Below are 18,465 nucleotides of genomic sequence, written 5' to 3'. Positions count from 1 at the left end.
TAGAGGTATTTGGTGAAATACATCATGATATTTGATGTGGTCCATATCACCCAGCCCCAGCTGTCTCTCTTTCTCTTTCCACGGACAGGCCCATGTGTTTCGTAAAGCAGCTAGAAGTGCCCCAGTATGGAAGCTACCGGCCCCACCTGATGCCCACGACACCACGCGCCAACCTGGCCAAGGAGCTGGAGAAATACTCCAAGGTCTCCTTCGATTATGCAAGCTTCGATGTCCAAGTGTTTGGGAAACGCATGCTTGCTCCAAAGATGCTGCTCACCGGCGCGCCCTCACCCAAAGCCTTCAAAAGTAAGAGTTCACACACTGATGTCATGAGACCCGTGTGTCATGGGAATCCATTTTGGGAATGGTCAGTGAAGTGCCTAAAACTACTGTATATCCTACTAGTAATGAAACTTCAGTCACTCAGTCACTCATAACATGTTTGTTCTGCATGGTTCTCCTCAGTGGCTTGAGCAATTGATCTGAACTTGCACACAGGCATTGACCATTAGCATATTCACACAACTGCGATGCCTGTTTTTCAATTTCCCAAAATGTAAGCTGTTTATTAGCGTTTCCGCGTAAACACTGGAGATTCGGAGTCCGGCCTATATGGGATCTGTCGTCATGGTTACAGCCCTGCAGCCTATGGGATCGTAGCCGCTGGCCAGACACTGCCACACAGAGAACACACACACGCTGCAAACATACAAAGGACTTTCCTTTACGACCCATGTCCACAAACACTGCGTTTTATGAGCGGGAGGGCGCTTTGGATATCATCTTCATAGCACTAGCACGCAGATTGACATGTGCAATGTTTGAATCCAGGTTGTGTTATTAGCACACATACAGTTAGTTGCCTAGCTCTAACAGTATAAACAACTTCTCATGGTTGTGGGAGAGAGAGAGAGCACATCCCCGGGCATGGACTAGAATATATACAAATTGTATTTTTCTGTTCTTTCCGACACAGCCAAGCCCTCATTCCCCAAGTCACCGTCACCCAGCCTGAGTCTCCACGGTTACGGGAAGAGCTCCTCCTCCTCGGCCTACGACTACTCCCACGACGCCGAGGCGGCACACATGGCCGCCACGGCGATCCTCAACCTGTCCACCCGCTGCTGGGAGAAACCCGAGAACCTCAGCACCAAACACCACCACCACCACCACCACCCCCGCAAGGTGACACGCCCTCTTCTGCTTGTAAACAGCAAAATGTTCAAATGTATAAATGAACCCTGTGGATTTGACTGTGTACACACAGTAATCCAGTGCTCATTTAACTCTGAAAGTGTAAAAATTGGTTACTTTCAGAGTCTAACCACTTTTTTTTTTCCTCTCCTAGTTTCTTGAAAAACCTTGACATTTTAAAAAAATGTCTTGTGTTTGGCCTTTTTTTTCTCGGATTGTAAATAATTCTATTTTAACATTTTATTACTATGAAAATATACATATATATATATCTCTCCACTCAAGATAATAATAATAATATTTTTTATAATTATTATATAATTATAATTATTATAATAATAATTATTATTATTATTATGATTATTATTATAATAATAAGATACTCATGTTATGGCCATATAACATGATAACAACATGGGTACCTCCCGGCTCGCCTGGGTACCAGATGGGAAACCGGCAGAGAATTATGTCCCTCTCGCTGCACTAGCGACTCCTACTGGTTAGTCGGGAGGCCTGTTCGGAGGAAAAGGGAACTGCCCAAGCAATCATGAACCTCTGTGTGCGTTGTGCTCTCCCAACGATGCACCTCGCTGTTAGGTGAAAAGGAAGTGGTTGTGTACTTACTACATGTCATAGTTTCAATATTGGATGACAGCTCTTCTGTCTGGGTAATGCAGGAACATAGTCAAGTTTGCCCCAGTAAAGATAAGTCAGACAAAATAAAACAAATATCATATTGCAATTAAATGAAATATACAGCAATTACTTACCATTCATTGTAGGGAAAATGGAACATTAAACTGCAGTTTTAGTCATCTTCTGCAATAGGTTTCGTGGTATTAGCAGCATCACATTGCTTGTTGGTGTTGTTGCTCCAGCAACCTGCCGCCATGCTTTGCACTATACTGTCTTAATTGGACAAATAGATTGGCACACTTCTCAAGCAGCGTACCGCTGAGCCTTCATTCTCCAAAAGCTTGACTCCAGGCCTTTTCTGCTGCTCAAACTGTGCTGTCAATATGCCAACAACTGTTTTTCCCCTCGTAGTACTCAGATAAAGAAAGATTGTATTAGCTGATTGTAGTGCAGATTGAAATGTTGCACAGCTGGGGAGATGAGAGGAGAGAGCGTAGTCAGTCAGTGAGCCCAGCGTGGCGAGAATGAAATGCTGCTGTTAACTCTTCAGAAACCAATCACTCCCTTTTCTTCTCTTCTCTTCTCTTCTCTTCTCCTCTCTTCTCTTCTCTTCTCTTCTCTTCTCTTCTCTTCTCTTCTCTTCTCTTCTCTTCTCTTCTCTTCTCTTCTCTTCTCTTCTCTTCTCTTCTCTTCTCTTCTCTTCCTCTTCTCTTCTCTTCTCTTCCTCACCCCTTCCTCACCCCTTCCCCACCCCTTTGCCCCTTTCCTCTCCTTGCTAATCTTCTCTTACACCGCTCAGGGAAATTGAAGATTGTATTAGCTTATTGCAGGGCAGATTGAAACATTACACAACTGGGGAGAAGGGAGGAACACTGACACATATTGCTTATAATGCTTCATAAAGCCACTCTTCTCTCCTCTCTTAATCTCTTCACTCCTTTCCTCTCCTCTCATCAACCTTCCTCTCCTCTCCTCGGACCTGGCATCTCTGCGTGAATAATAACATCAGGAGGCATTGGCTTACAGCAACAGGGTGGTGTTGAGATGCAGTTGCATCATGCTCTCTCTCCTCATGGTTCATCCTTTCATCCCTCCCTCCCTCTCTTCATGTTGTTATTGAATTGGGCTGACTGCCAGGTCCCCGGATTACTTTTACACCAGGTAGTCCTTTTTCATTAACTGCCGGACGAATCTCCCACTCACTTTCTCCGCTCCCCCGTCACTTTGCTTCCTTTTCCTCTCACCTCACCTCTCTCTCTCTCTCTCTCTTTCTCTCTCTCTCTCCCTCCCATTTTCTCTTTTTCTTCATTTATTCTACTGTTTATCTTGTTCTTTTTTTCTCTTACATCGTCTTTCTCCATCTTGCTGTCCCTTTGTGCCCCCTCCCCCCACACCAACCTTTTGATGTCTCTTCATTTTTCTCCCTCATTGCCTCTTTACTCCTCTCTCTCTCTCTCTCTCTCTCTTCTCTCTCTCTCTCTCTCTCTCTCTCTCTCTCTCTCTCTCTCTCTCTCTCTCTCTCTCTCTCTCTCTCTCTCTCTCTCTCTTGCTCTCTCTCTCTCTCTTGTGTGCGCTCTCTCTCTCTCTCGTGCGCTCTCTCTCCTCCCCCTCTCTCTCTTCTCCCTCTCTGTGCACAGGAGGTGTAATTGGAGCACCACTTTCCCCCATATTGTGATTTTTTAAAAGCTTTTTCTCCTCTCAGAGAAGAGAGAGAGTGACTGATTCATCTCTTGTCGATTTCCTGACACTGTTCAGTGGGGGTAGGGAGGGAGGGAGGGAGGGGGGGCTTAAAAAGTCAAGATTAATGACTCTGGCAGCGCTGCAGAGCTTGGAGTTGATCGGCCAGGATCTGATCCAGGAACAGACCTTTGCAGCGCTACATCAACCATGGCCTGTGATCAGATTCAGGGCGGTTTGTAAGCAGCGGGAACACTGAGCTCATCAGCCAATGATGTATTTGGAATCAGTTCCTGCAGCCCCCCCCCCCCCAATCCACACATAAGCACACACACACACACACACACACACACACACACACACACACACACACACACACACTGCTTTGATTTCTGTTGGCCCTTGATCGGCCAATATGAGCGCCATTTTAGATGAATGCTGAGAAGCACCTCCCTCTGTTCACCTGCCAATACAATAACGCTGTGTGGAGATGAGCCACGCTGATGGCCACGCATGGCCGAGGGTGACTACATATTGTTGCAAACACGATTTACAAAGGCAGGTGGTGCAATGAGCACACACTGTGGGTGTACAGAGTGTGTCTGTGTGATGTACAAAGAGATTTGCATGTACCGATGTATTGATGTAGACTCTTTTCATGCAACTGCAGTGATGTATTCTGTCCTTTTGGTGTTTTTTGGCAGGGTCCCACCCCTGTACAAATGGAACCAAATGGACCCATGAGGCTCCATTTGGGTCCATTCACTCTCTGACTTACATTAACACTAAGGTTTGATTTCAGGTTTGGTTTCATTTTGAGTCGAAATGTACTATTGTTCGCTGCCATTATCCTCAGAAAGTAAAGCGACCCAACTTTTTTAATACCACAGCTGAGCCAGCCAGCCAAATTCATCTTGGTTATAGGGATTCCCCAAACTGAATAAATTACACTGGCATACAGTATAAACTGATTTGCTTGCTCTATCTTGTTGTTACCAAGGTATTTGCTTTCCAGGGATGGTTTTAGGAGCTGTGTGTACATTTTGAAGTTTACAGGTCAACTCACCCATAACCCTACTTTATTCTCTCTATATAGTAGGCTATACTTTAATATGCTTGAACACGACACATTGCTATTGCATAGAAATAGCAACGACGAAATATGACTTTTGAGTTGCGGATGCCATATGACACTGCAAAGTGCAGGAAACACTCCAGCTACCGTATATATGCACCTTGATGCTTGGAAGGTGCTTGAATTTCACATCTGAAAAACCTGTACGAGCTCATCATTACAGGATTTGTGGAGAGAGAGAGTGAAGGAAATCAATATCGCTCATATGAACAAAACCCCATTGAACAAAGTGACCTTGTCCTTTATTGTGACAGAGGAGGCTGCATGTTCACATATTGTGCATAATATTACATCAAGTTATGATGAGGCACGGGGGGTACAAGCTGTTCTTTTGTATGTACTGTATGTATGTATGTATGTATGTACTGTATGCATTTGGATGTGTGCACGCATATTAATGTATGCACAACGTTGCATCCAAATGTCTTTAAGCCATTAAGATCGTGAAGCATCTGTGCCATTTTAGATTCTTGGCTTTTCAAAAATAGCCGATATACACAGCGCGTCACTTCATGCCGCGCTGCGAGCTTGTAGATCTGCTATTTTGAAAAAAATCTTCACATTTGTAAAACAAATCTTTGAATATATGCATTTTTTGCAACTCAAATCTTAGCTTCTGGGGGTCCCTGGAACAAAAGCTTCTGAGATGGGGGTCGGCGGCCAAATACATATAATTTCGGGGGTCCTTGACATAAAAAAAGTTTGAGCACCACTGATATAGCAACATGGGTGTTTTCAGAAAACGGTTAGGATTTAGAAGACATTTGTAGAATCGGCCTCAGGTCTTTAATGGGTTCAGAGGTAATTAAAGCCATCATCCCGATGTGTGCGTCTGACTCACCATACGTTGGAGTGAATTCCACATCCCTGCAGCTATTTACAACTCTATGTGCCGTATGTTTCATGCATTATGTAATATAAACAGGGATATGGTGGAGGTCGACCTTTTGAACATCAGAACATTTATATTTATATGATAAACTAGTTCACCGTTGCCCACGATACGTATTTATTATCCAATCCCATTTTGTTTATGTCATCCCTTCGTTATCCATGCAGGAGACATACGCTGCAGTAGTCCAGCTCTGTTGTGTTTGGCATTTCCTTAACACGTTAAGACCTGAAGCCGATTCTACATGTCTCCTAAATCCCAACAGTTTTCTGAAAAACGTATATTTCTATATCAGTGGTGCTCAATCTTTTTCATGTCAAGGACCCCCAAAATTATATGTATTTGGCCGCGGACCCCCATCAAAATATTTTGTTCCAGGGACCCCCAGAAGCAAAGATTTGAGTTAAACATGTTCGCTTTAAAATATATATATATTCTACGATTTGCACACATTTTCACGAATTTTCAAAAATAGCAGATCTACAAGCTCGTAGCGCGGCACTCGGTGCCGCGCTATGAGCTTGTAGATCTGCTATTTTTGAATAGCCCAAAGTGTAAAATAATGCTTTTTAGCTCAAATCAAAAAATGACACAGTTCCAGACCTTGAGGCCGATTTAAAAAAACGCCTTCTAAATCCTAACCTAAGGTTTCAGAAATAATTTTTTGTTCGAAAAAATTCCTGTTGCTGTTATACATGGCAACATCTAAAATGACACAGATGCTTTCCAGGTTTTAAAGGTATAACAACGTATTGGCTTTCCCGGTCTTAACCCATCAAGACCAGGAAAGTATCTCTGTCATTTTAGATTTCTTTGGATATTCAAAAATAGCAGATATACAAGCTCATAGAGCTCATAGAGCTTGTAGATCTGCTATTTCTTTTTAATCATGAAAATGTTTGCAAATCTTTTAATATATATGCTTTAAAGAAAACATTTGTAAAATATTTTGTTCCAGGGACCTCCAGAAGCAAAGATTTGAGTTACAAATGTTCGCTTTAAAAAATATATATATTGAAAGATTTCCACAAATGTTCAAGATCTTTCAAAAATAGCAGATCTACAAGCTCATAGCATGAGCACTCGGTGCCTCGCGCTATGAGCTTGTAGATCTGCTGTTTTTGAATAGCCAAAGTATAAAATAATTGTTATAGCTCAAATCTAAAATGACACAGATGCGTTCCCGGATTGACTGGGTTAATGGGTAAAGAAAGTCAACATAATTAAGTGAAATTGATATGGCGACTTTTGGCCATTCACCGCCAAAGTTTTTTCATAATAAAATCACCCACTGCCAGGGTTTTTAATCATTTTTTTTATAGAAACAATGTGAATTATTTGTCCGTTTATTTTTTAACATTGAAGTGAAGTTTTTTTTATATTATTAATTCGTTAGGGTTAGGGTTATAAATTTATACTCAAAAATTAGAGAAACTTTTTAGGAATTCAAAAACAGAATAAAAAAAAAATTTAAAGGGGAGAATTCTCCCCTTTGGCGGTAAAGACCATTGACTGAAAAGGGGAGAATTCTCCCCTTTGGCGGTGAGTGTGTTAAGGAATATGGCTCCAGAGACACACTAGCGTAGGACGTAAACTAACCAGTGACACATTCTCTCTCCAGGACACGGACATCGAGGTGGACGAGAACGGCACTCTGGACCTGAGCATGAAGAAGCCCATCAAACGAGAGGGCAGCCTGTCCGGCACGAGCCCTGGCGGGGTTCGATCCCCGGACCCCTCGTCCTCGTCCTCTTCCCACCACGGCATGACGTCGCCGCACCACCACGGCCTCGGCTACAAACAGGAGGAGTGGGAGGGGCCGCTGGACTACACCAAACCCAACCGCCAGCGTGAGGAGGATGCGGATGAGGTCAGCGTTACAGTTTATTCAATTCAATCAACAAAAACAAAAAAAACGTTATATATCCCAGAGGAGCAATTCCTGATGCAGGCATAGTGATTAAGGACAGTATAGACAAGACGTGAGACAGTACACAGGAAAATCCCTTAAAGACACTTAAGAGCTGCAAACACGGGTCTCCTAACGTGGGAGACCAAAGATCCACCGCTTATATGCAAGAGGCAGTGCCTGCTTGGCCAGGGAATATATTTGCGTTTATGAGCTTGAGACCGTACTACTTGTCAACGAGTAGACCTATACATTTCTCAATGGAAGGATAGGGAGAACACCTCCAACCACTGCAGATGAACTAGTTGTATTGTAATAACTTGCTCTACCATACAAATTGGCTCAAATAACATCTTATTCATTATAATAAGCTCTGGAGTGCAGCTTTAAATCAATTTCTTTACACTTTCAGAGTACATTTATGATGTGTACATGACAAACAGACAGTTTAATTGTCTTCACCAGGTCGACAGGCAGGGAGGTTAGCCCATTCAAACCGGGAACGCATCTGTGTAACCACCACTTTATCCATATTTTATACTTTGGCTATTCAAAAATAGCAGATATACAAGCTCATAGCACGGCACTCGGGCTTGATCTGATATTTTTGAAAAGTCTTGACCATTTGTGCAAATATTTGAATATATATATATTTTTAAAGGGAACATTTGTAACTCAAATCTTTGCTTCTGGGGGGGTCCCTTGAACAAAATATTTTCAGATGGGTGTCGGCGGCCAAATACATTTAATTTTGGGTGGTCCTTGACATGAAAATGTTTGAGAACCACTGATATTAAAGCAACATAGGTTTTTCGCTAGGATTTAGAAGACATTTGTAGAATCCCCATTAGCAAAGATTTGAGTTACAAATGTTTGCTTTAAAAAAATATATATATATTCAAAGATTTTTTAATAGCCAATGTATAAAATATGGTTAAAGTGGTTACAATTATTGTGATGCCATATTAACTAGTTTCGCTGGGGACCCCCTGGTACCCCCCCTCAAGGACCCCTGGGGGTCCCCGGACCCCATTTTGAGAACCAATGCTTTAAAACACACTTTTTGCATCTGTCTGAATAATGTAGGGTGTCTAAGTTGCAAAGCATGCACAGGCTTTTAAAGTGCTAGTGTGTCAATGTGTGAATAGATTTTAGGCTTAGGATAGAATGCAAAAATGTGTCTTGTACTGTTTTCCTGTGAACAGATTTTAGGCACAGGGCAGTGTGCAAAAATACTTGTATTTCCATGAACAGTATTCACCGCTGAAATGTCACGACAAGAATATTAGCCGAAAATTCCAGCTGTCCCGGAAATTCATTTCCACTTTGCATATGTTTCTATAAGTTCTGCCTGATCGTATTTCCCAGCCATGTGTCCTAGACTGTTCTCCTCTTTCCTTTATTCATTTATCTCAGCGAAATAGGAGTCGATGTACAGTTCATAACACTGCACACACTGCATCAGAAGGTGGTGTGTGTGTCAGGTGCGTTGCACCATCCTGTCTTTGGCATTATGCAAATTTCCGCTCCTTTGAACTTTTTTCAGAAGAAATACAAAGAACCTTGAATATAAATTTTTGATGAAGACACACTCTACGTTTCGAGCATCGCTTGTCCACAAAGAATTAAAATAGAGGGATAAGAGGAGAGCATCTGAGAGCACAGTAGTTCACTCATGTTAGTCTCTTGTATACAAGTAAAATCACAGTGCTATTTTATCCAATCGTAACTCAGAAAGTGTAGAAATGTGCACTCTCAGAGTTTAAAGCTGCAATCCATAACTTTTTTAAGTTAATAAAATGTTATTTTTTACCAATCTGTAAGGTATAGTACGGTGGTTGGAGGTAGTCTCCCTCCTCTTTTATTGATTTAGATCCTGTAGATTGTTGGGTAGGTTGACTACAGTTCGACAAAAAGTACTGCACTAAGTGAAGCTTTTTTTTTAGACAGGACAGAGCATATTAATGAACGTCACATGAACGTAAATACACCGGATTTAGCAAAGATGCTAATTTTCATCCGCAGTCCTCACACAAAACAGAAAAACAGCTCAAAGTGTAATATCTCCCCTGCCCAAATGGGCTTTCCATTCAGCAGTAGAAAGTTCACCACTCGTGCCGTGACACTGAGTTCAAATCCTGGGTAGGACATAGATCTTACGGATTGCACCTTTAACACAGGGTTTTACTGTGCAGGCTATTGGATTGGATGAGACAGATTGACAAAAGAAATCCATCAAGCCAATTAAATACTTACCTCACCAAAATGCACAGTGATGTTTTGAATAATAATTGAATATTGGCAATGCACTAATGTTGCGCTTATATTTATGTTGTCTCCTCCCTATCTAGATGGAGCACACTGGCCACTCCTTCGCCTCATCCGACCCTGAAGACGGCGACATGATGCAGGACTGTCTGGAGGACAGGAAGTACCCCGGAGAGGTCACAAGCCCAAATTTCAAGGTCAAGTTCCTCCCCAGTCTCTCAAAGGACCCCAAGAAGGATCTGCTCCTGTAAGTGACCGAGAGAGAGCGTGAGAGGACATACGGTCACCCTGTCCCTTACTGTGATATTCAATCACACCTCAATGTGTTACTTTGTAGTCATTGGTGCCTCTCTCATGCCTTTCCTTCCTGGCTGTCTGTTCCTCTTGCTGTGTCTCCTTCTCCAGGTGTCCCACCCCTGGTTGTGACGGCAGTGGCCACATCACCGGAAACTATGCATCTCATCGCAGGTAGACAACACTCCACGTACCACACATACCACAACCACAATATATTCATACTTATCAAGGGCTATTGTCACATTTTTAGTCCAAGTCCAAGCCAAGCCAGGTGGAACTTTCATACACACTGTCCACAACATGACCAGTCTATGACGGGAGTGAACATGTCCAAAATGTCCAAATGAAAGACTGCATGACATACAGCATAAACAGTACAGTATACTGAATATAAAATAGGGGTGTGGGTGAAGTTAAATCCAGTTGGATGCAAACCCAGGCTCTGGCCAGGGGAACAGGGTGTGAGTACATATCCATACAGATGCATAATAAAAATAAAAATTATATATATATATATATATATATTACGCACGCACGCACGCACGCACGCACGCACGCACGCACGCACGCACGCACGCACGCACGCACGCACGCGCGCACACACACACACACACACACACGCACACACACACACACACACACACACACACACACACACACACACATATGTATACACAAACAGCATGTATGTATGTACTGTATGTATACAGATAGTATGTTGGGGGTGAGACTGCTCCATTGCTTATTGCTTATTGCATTGTACCAGAATCCAAATGAGGCAAAACCGCGTCTATTTCACATAATTCTATTTGACCCCTTGCATTCCTGAGTCAATAATGTACACTGTAAAATCCCGAGCGTTAAGCTAACTCGTAGTAAATGGAACCAAATGGACCCTTGCAGGTCCATTTGGATCCGTTCGTACACTCTCAGAGTTCACTTAACGCTCAGGATTTCACAGCGTGGCGTGAATATGACTTTGATATGCATCAGTAATTTACAGTCCACTTCCTCTGCCCGTCCATCCTTCTCCTTCCTATACGACCTTGGTATGCCGTGCATTCCTGATTTATTTTTTCCTTTCTCTCACGTTTTTCTCTCTCCTTCCTTCTCTCTTTTTTTCTTTTCAACTCCCTCACATTTACTCACTCACTTTTCCTCCCACTCTCTCTCTCTCCCGTTATTTTTCTGCCTATACTTCTTTTATACTCTCTTCTCCCTTTTTCATTCTTCCCTCCCTCTCTCTCTCTCTCTCTCTCTTCCCGCCCTCTCTCTCTGTCTGTCTGTCCGTCTGTCTATCTATCTGTCTGTCTCTGTCTCTCTCTCTCTCCCTCCTCCTCTGTCCTTCAGTCTGTCTGGGTGTCCTCTCGCTGATAAGAGCCTGCGGTCCCTCATGGCGGCCCACACTGCTGAACTCAAGTATGTCTGCGCTCTTTTCTTTGCTGTCTTTTTTTCCACTGCCACTTCAATGTGTAACTGCCACCGACTCCACCGCTGAACGCGCCACAATGGGGCGTTCTGCTGACATTCACTTCCCATTGTCACGCTGGCTGCTGCCTCTGCCGACCCATCGCATCTGTTGTGGTGTTTTTCTCTGCAAACGCTGCTCGCGACTCAATTCACTCTCTGCTCATCTGCACTGTCAATTTAAAAGGGAGAGTGGCAGTGCAGTGTACATCATTGGTTCTCAAAGTGGGGTCCGGGGACCCCCAGGGGTCCTTGAGGGAGTTCCAGGGGGTCCCCAGCCAAATTATGGATAGTTAGGAACCAAATGGACCCTTATGGGTCTGTAACTCAGAGAGTCAAACTGGGGGTCCTTGAAATTAAAATGGTTGAAAATCACTGCTAGAGCCGTAAAAAATCTTCTCTTATGGGGGTCCCTGGCATATGTTTTCAAATGGGGGTCCGCAGGCTAATGTCAATTTAGGGGTCCTTGACATGAAAAAGTTTGAGAAGCACTGGTGTACATAACGCATTCAGATAGATAGATGGATGGATGATGGATGGAGAGAGAGAGAGAGAGAGAGTGAGAGAAAGAAAGAAAGAATAAAGTGCATTGTTCCAACTGAAAGTGAATTGACCCCAAAGCAGCTCTGCAACCTTCTTCTACTCCAATAGAATCCATGAGTAACTAACTATATGAACGCATTTCTTCGGCATGAGTCTTTCCATGACGCCCTAACACTCCACAGCTCCATAACTCCACCATCAAACGTCCAACGTCCACCGTGTCCATTTGCTGTCGGTAAAAGTCGATCTCGTCATTGAACACAGTGAGCTAAAACATTGCTCTGCTATTCCCCAGATGCCCCACTCTGGGATGTGACGGCTCAGGTCATCTCACAGGAAACTACACCTCCCACAGAAGGTAACCCAATCCCTCTACCGAGCAACAGAAAAAGACCAACACACAAACACACATACAGAATCCCACATAAACGCACACATACACACACACACACACACACACACACACACACACACACACACACACACACACACACACACACACACACACACACACACACACACACACACACAGCCAGTGAAGTCTAGAGACAGATCATGTTAGCGTTAGATAGGGGCCACACACAGGCATACATTCCCACCGTATTTGTCCATGGTATCCTATTAAGTATTGTAGTTGAATAGTCCTTATTGTTATCCCCTTTTTTTAAATGATTTTTGCAGCAAACCTTTGTCGGTATATACGGGCTAGGGCCTCCCTCTGTCGAGGCATGCCCTAGCCACTAATATCAACCAGTTAAACGTAAAGACACAGCTTGAAGAAGACCTTTTTTTCCAACCCCATGTTATCAACTCCATACTTTCTTGTTTTCAGTTTGTCTGGGTGCCCGCGTGCCAAGAAAAGTGGGATGATTAAAACAACTCCTACCAAGGACAACCAAGAGGACTCCGAGCTCTTAAAGTTCGTACCGCTCACGGCCCATAATGCTCTGCTCTAGTGAGATTTGACGGTAAAAAGTAAAATGCAATAGACAAAGAAGAGTGGGTAGTTTACTTGGATCATATACAGTATACTACAGAGATGGTGACCTGCCCCCTAGCTTCCCCCTCTTTAATGCATTCAGACCTACCTGTTTTAAACCACCTACTGATGGGAAGTGACATATCTTCACAGGCTGACTCTTTTTGACTGTAGTTCATGGTAGAGTATTGCAGCCTAGATCACCAATACATGAGATATGAAAGGGTTTCATCCTTCAGTTCAACATTCTCACAAAATGTGGTTGAGTCAAAAGCTAATGGAAGCACTCAGTGCTCGTGTTGTATCGATGCTTGATAGCTCTGGTTTTTGCAGTGGTGGACAAAGTACTCAACTCCAGTACTTGAGTCAAAGTATAGATACTCCTGGTCAAATATTACTCAACTACTCAAGTCAATCAAAGTCGCTCTGTCAAATTTGTACTTGAGTTAAAGTACTGGAGTACATGCCTTTATAAGTATTAAAAAAAATAGTAATAGATTCAATAGTACAAGTATTCAATAGTACAAATTACAAAGTACATTTTGCTTTTAATATCAATGCATTGCTGTATTAAAATAAAAATAATAGAAAGATCATTAAAAAAACGACATTTCACTATATGTGTAATAGGGCTTTAGTGGTTAATGCATTATTGTACCCTTTCCCTTCCTAGAAATGTAGTTGAGTCAAAAGTACAATATTTGTCTTTGAAATGTAGTGGAGTGAAAGTCTTATGTATCCAAAATTACAAATATAAATAAATATATACTTAGTGCAAGGACACTTTGGTAGAGGTTTGGGTCATGTACTACTACTTACCTTGTCATGATGTAACTAGTCCAACTGGAGACATACGTACATTATATATGTATATTGCTTCGTTGTGCAGTTGATTGGAAAAAAATATAATCCAAATAGTTTATGTGCTAAAAGAGTGACTTCGAGAGGTGTTTCGTCGTACAATGGAAGTCACTGAGATGATATTTTTGGATTATTATGTTTTTTCTAATCAACTGCACAACGGAGTGATATATGTCACCAATTGGACTAGTAACACCCTGACAAAGTAAGTACACACACAACCCAAACCTCTGCCAAGGTGTCCTTGCACTTTAAGTAAAGTACTTCATTACTGTCCACCACTGTGTTTCAGTAATGGTTGATCCCCACATATTGCAGTAATAATGTAGGATATCATCTGGTCATGTAGAAAAATGACACTACCTTATGACTGCTGCGTCCTTCCACCTGACATGTGTAGCTACAGCCTTTGATGAAATATCCTCAACTTTCTATACTTCATGCATGTGTGGTTTCTTCTTGTCTAACATTGTACCACCGATTTCTTTCTCCTCCGCCCTCTGTCCTTCCCTTCCTCGTCCCCTTCCCTCTGGCCCGTTTGCCTTTCGCTCCCTTGCCACGCCCTCCACAGCAGGTGCCCGGTGCCAGGCTGCGACAGCCTGGGCCACATCAGCGGGAAGTACGCCACCCACCGCAGTGCCTACGGCTGTCCACTGGCCGCCCGCAGGCAGAAGGAGGGCCTTCTGAACGGCACGCCTTTTTCTTGGAAGGCCTTCAAGACGGAGGGGCCTATCTGTCCCACGTCAGGCTGTGACGGCTCGGGTCACGCCAACGGAAGCTTCCTCACACACCGCAGGCGAGTTGTTATCAGACTATGTGGCCTCTAGTCCAGGGGTCTTCAACAGGGGGTCCGGGACCCCTAGGGGGTCCTCAGAGGTACTACAGGGGGTCCGCCAAAATCTTTGTTTTCATGGGGAACGTTAGCCGAAAATAGCAGATCTACAAGCGCGAGGCGTTGTGAGCTTGTAGGTCGGCTATTTTCGGAGAGTTGGTGTAGAGGGGAAAAGAGCAGACCAAGTACAGAGCCAACGGTCAAGTTGACTAAATATTGAGAGTTTAAAAGGTTAACTGTCTGAAAATACACATTAACACTATGAAATCTATCAAAATTAAATTTTATTTTCAACACAATTTGATACAATATGTAGTGGGGGTCCCTGCTTCATCTTTCTCTTAGCTAAGGGGTCCTTGGGCTGAAAACGTTTAAGACCCTTGCTCTAGTCTGAAGGTAGTTGGTGTTTATTGGCAGCACGATTGATGTGTTCAGGAGTTTTGACACCCAGCAGTGTGTGTTTTTGGTTTGTGTGTCATATCCAGTCCATGTGGTTCTCCAAATAAAAGGGGAGAGGGTGTCATATTTTTTTTGCTGGTTAGATAATGTCCTTCATTAGTCACATTGTCAGTGGAATATTGGTGACACAATACTTGGGAATCTCAGCCCTTTGGAGATGTTGTTAGCACCTGCATGGAACTCAGAGAAAACACCATGTAACAAAGAAGCTGATAAAGAATGACGATACAATAGTGAATAAGTAGCCTACACGTTACAGCACAGTTTTCAGAAATTGTTTGAAGGGAGATGCAGAAACTGCTAGCTGCTGCTAGCATTCTAGCTGTGCTTTTAGGGATAATTCTAACATGGGATAGGAGAATATTATTAACTAACCCAGTAGACTAGAAAAATATAGCTGTACTGTAGCTGCAGGGGGGGATACAGTATGTGTGTTTTGGTGGAATACAGTGCCTGCGTATGACTTCAGAGCTGTTGGTCAGCTGTATTTAATGGTGACTCCCTGCGTCCTCCTCGTCTGCAGCCTGTCAGGATGCCCCAGAGCCACCTTTGCCAAGAAGAGAGCCGGCAAGTTACCTGGAGAGGAGTACCTGAGCAACAAGTTCAGAGCCAGTGATGGTGAGTGTGTGTGTGTGTGTGTGTGTGTGTGTGTGTGTGTGTGTGTGTGTGTGGGTGTGGGTGTGGGTGTGTGTGTGTGTGTGCGTGCGTGCGTGTGTGCAACCTGCGCAACAGGTTTCCTTCTATTCTATTCTAATGTGTCTCTATGGTCCCCCCCACCTGTAGTTCTGGATAATGATGAGGACATCAAGCAGCTCAACAAGGAGATCAATGACCTCAATGAGTCTAATAATGAGATGGAGGTGGACATGGTTAACCTGCAGACACAGGTGCGTGTTTCTCTTCATATATCACCTTCATATCTCATCCACCAACGTTGTTGCTTTGATCCGTTTCACCCCCCCGACCCACATTCTTGGACTGATCATGAAATACAGCCCTGCTGCCATAGATAACGCAGAGATGGAATGACACAGTTGAAAGACACTGTTTTAACCACATGAACCCTAACATCCCTATTCTGGGCATATTATAATAATAGACGGATATAGCAGATCTACAAGGTTCAAGGTTGTAATTATTACATCTTGTGCACAGGTACATAATTAAAACTTAATTTTGTTCAGCTTCCTTCAGACAATGTAACAGCATAGGTATAATGATAATAATACTTTATTTTTGTATTTTTTTACATTTCAGTAAATTTTTTTGTATTTCTACATTGTGGCATTGCTACTTTTACTTTTGTAAAACAAGTAAAACATACTTCTTCCACCACTGGCTGCTGCAGATCTGCTCCATGGAGAAGAACCTGAAGAACATTGAGCATGAGAACAAGATGATCGAGGAGCAGAACGAGCATCTGTTCATGGAGCTGTCTGGTCTGAGTCACGCCCTGATCCGCAGCCTGGCCAACATACGCCTACCACACATGGTGAGTTCACACACACACACACACACACACACACACACACACACACACACACACACACACACACACACACACACACACGCACACACGCACGCACGCATGCACGCACACACACACACAGGGTCCGATTTATTAGTCACGACACAGCTTTACAGGTGTAAATCAGTGGGTGAAATTTGTTTTTCTTGCAAGCTCCATCATTTTGTTGTTGTCCAGGAAAAGAAAGAAAAGGGAGGGGGGCAAAGAGAGGGAGAGCAACGAGAAAAAATCAAAGATACATATGCACATAGCACAATAAGCAGGTACATGAGGTTAGACATAAGCAGCACAACGGTACAAATTACACAAGTGTCCCTGAGCAAGACATTTACACTTAACCCCCTAACAGCTCCCTTCAGTGGAAGTCAACTGAGAATCTAAACAAGCTTGTGACATTCACTCCATAACCAAAACCCCCATACTACAGTATACGCCTAATGAGTCAACTTAACCCTAACACTAACCCTACACTGAAAGCCTAGACCCTTGAAAAGTGAGGACCAGCAAAATGTCCATACTTTATAGGATTATCCTAATCTTTTCCTATCAACATGACATAGCATCCTCCCAAGGACAGACGTGCAGGAACATACATAAATCATGCACACCACACCTTACTAGACACATTCACATACTGATGCTGACATACAAATTGACAGCAATAAATTATGCTTCATTTGTAGTTGAAGTTATATAGAAGTTATATATACGTTTTTTATTGTGTTTCTTACGTTAAACGGTCATACTAGTGGTATTGTATTTTAACCCACTGACTATAAGTCCCAGCATATTTTACATTTCAGCTGACAATTTTCCAGAGCATATGGTCGTTTATTTTGTTTTTTTGTCAGGAAACCATTATTTTCCATTCATTCAGTACGATATCAACGTGTTTGAGATAGTTAATCCAAAACAGTGACATTGCCTTTATCTTTTTTGTCCAAGGCACATTATCATTTAGTTTTAATGCAGCACAGCATTTGAAGTCTAGCCGAAAGTCGTCACTAAGGAAATGATTGTTTTATAAAGAAAATTCAAACATTCATGACTTCTTCCCGGTGACAGAAATATCAGCTGTTGAAGCAATGAATTTTAAGGTAGGTTTATCACCTGAAAGTTACAAAACAGGGAAATGAGTCAGCTATACTATGACTCGTAGTCAGTGGGCTAAAGATACAAATGTTTTATACCTTGCCATTCTCAGTCAAGATGGGTTGTCATTTGCGTCATTCACAGCAGGAGCCCATCACGGAGCAGAACTTTGACAGCTACGTGAGCACCCTGACCGACATGTACACCAACAAGGACTGCTTCCAGAGCCCGGAGAACAAGGCTCTGCTGGAGAGCATCAACAAGGCAGTGAAGGGCATCAAGGTCTGAGCCTTGATTCGAGGGGTGGGGGGGGGGGGCGTTATGTCCAAAACACCACTACCCAAGAGAAGGAGGCGGAGGAGGTGAGATGGAGCGACGGAGAGAAGCTGGGAAGACTGAAGTCGTCGAGAGACTCTACAGTTATATTTAAAGAAAAGTTCAAATACAAAAAAAATACAAAAAAGTTAAGGGCATTCAGGTTTTCTAAAAAAAAACACAAAAAAACATGGCAACTTAAACACATAATTTACAACCCAGGGAAGCACTCTGTTTAAAGAAGAATCACAACAAAGTGACGAGGACCAAAACCCCACACCATGCTGCTGCTGGGATTGGACAGGAAGTAGAAAGAGGAAAACAGGAAACCAAATCCTTCAGCTGGAATGGATGGAAATGAAGAAGAATGATACTATTTAT

At 42.9% G+C, this 18,465-nt stretch overlaps 1 protein-coding gene across 1 annotated transcript in view; it reads left to right on the top strand.

Moving 5' to 3' along the window:
* The window catches only part of myt1b (myelin transcription factor 1b), a gene marked incomplete at its 3' end in the record, with an annotated part of 156,628 nt that extends 138,571 nt beyond the window's left edge, over nucleotides 1-18,057 (top strand). The window contains exons 12-24 of the mRNA XM_080443895.1: nucleotides 89-306; nucleotides 977-1,185; nucleotides 7,156-7,404; nucleotides 9,795-9,958; nucleotides 10,117-10,179; nucleotides 11,359-11,427; nucleotides 12,314-12,376; nucleotides 12,851-12,937; nucleotides 14,433-14,654; nucleotides 15,673-15,767; nucleotides 15,933-16,036; nucleotides 16,498-16,641; nucleotides 17,914-18,057. Coding sequence (XP_080300021.1) covers nucleotides 89-306; nucleotides 977-1,185; nucleotides 7,156-7,404; nucleotides 9,795-9,958; nucleotides 10,117-10,179; nucleotides 11,359-11,427; nucleotides 12,314-12,376; nucleotides 12,851-12,937; nucleotides 14,433-14,654; nucleotides 15,673-15,767; nucleotides 15,933-16,036; nucleotides 16,498-16,641; nucleotides 17,914-18,057 — 1,831 coding nt within the window. The remainder of the gene's footprint in view (nucleotides 1-88; nucleotides 307-976; nucleotides 1,186-7,155; nucleotides 7,405-9,794; nucleotides 9,959-10,116; nucleotides 10,180-11,358; nucleotides 11,428-12,313; nucleotides 12,377-12,850; nucleotides 12,938-14,432; nucleotides 14,655-15,672; nucleotides 15,768-15,932; nucleotides 16,037-16,497; nucleotides 16,642-17,913) is intronic.
* Nucleotides 18,058-18,465: the final 408 nt, after the last annotated feature.

Source organism: Gymnoscopelus braueri, assembly GCF_963280865.1.
Source record: "Gymnoscopelus braueri genome assembly, chromosome: 12".
Lineage (NCBI taxonomy): Eukaryota > Metazoa > Chordata > Actinopteri > Myctophiformes > Myctophidae > Gymnoscopelus > Gymnoscopelus braueri.
The sequence above is the reverse complement of the archived record's forward strand: the minus strand, read 5'-3'. Positions and strand labels throughout refer to the sequence as shown.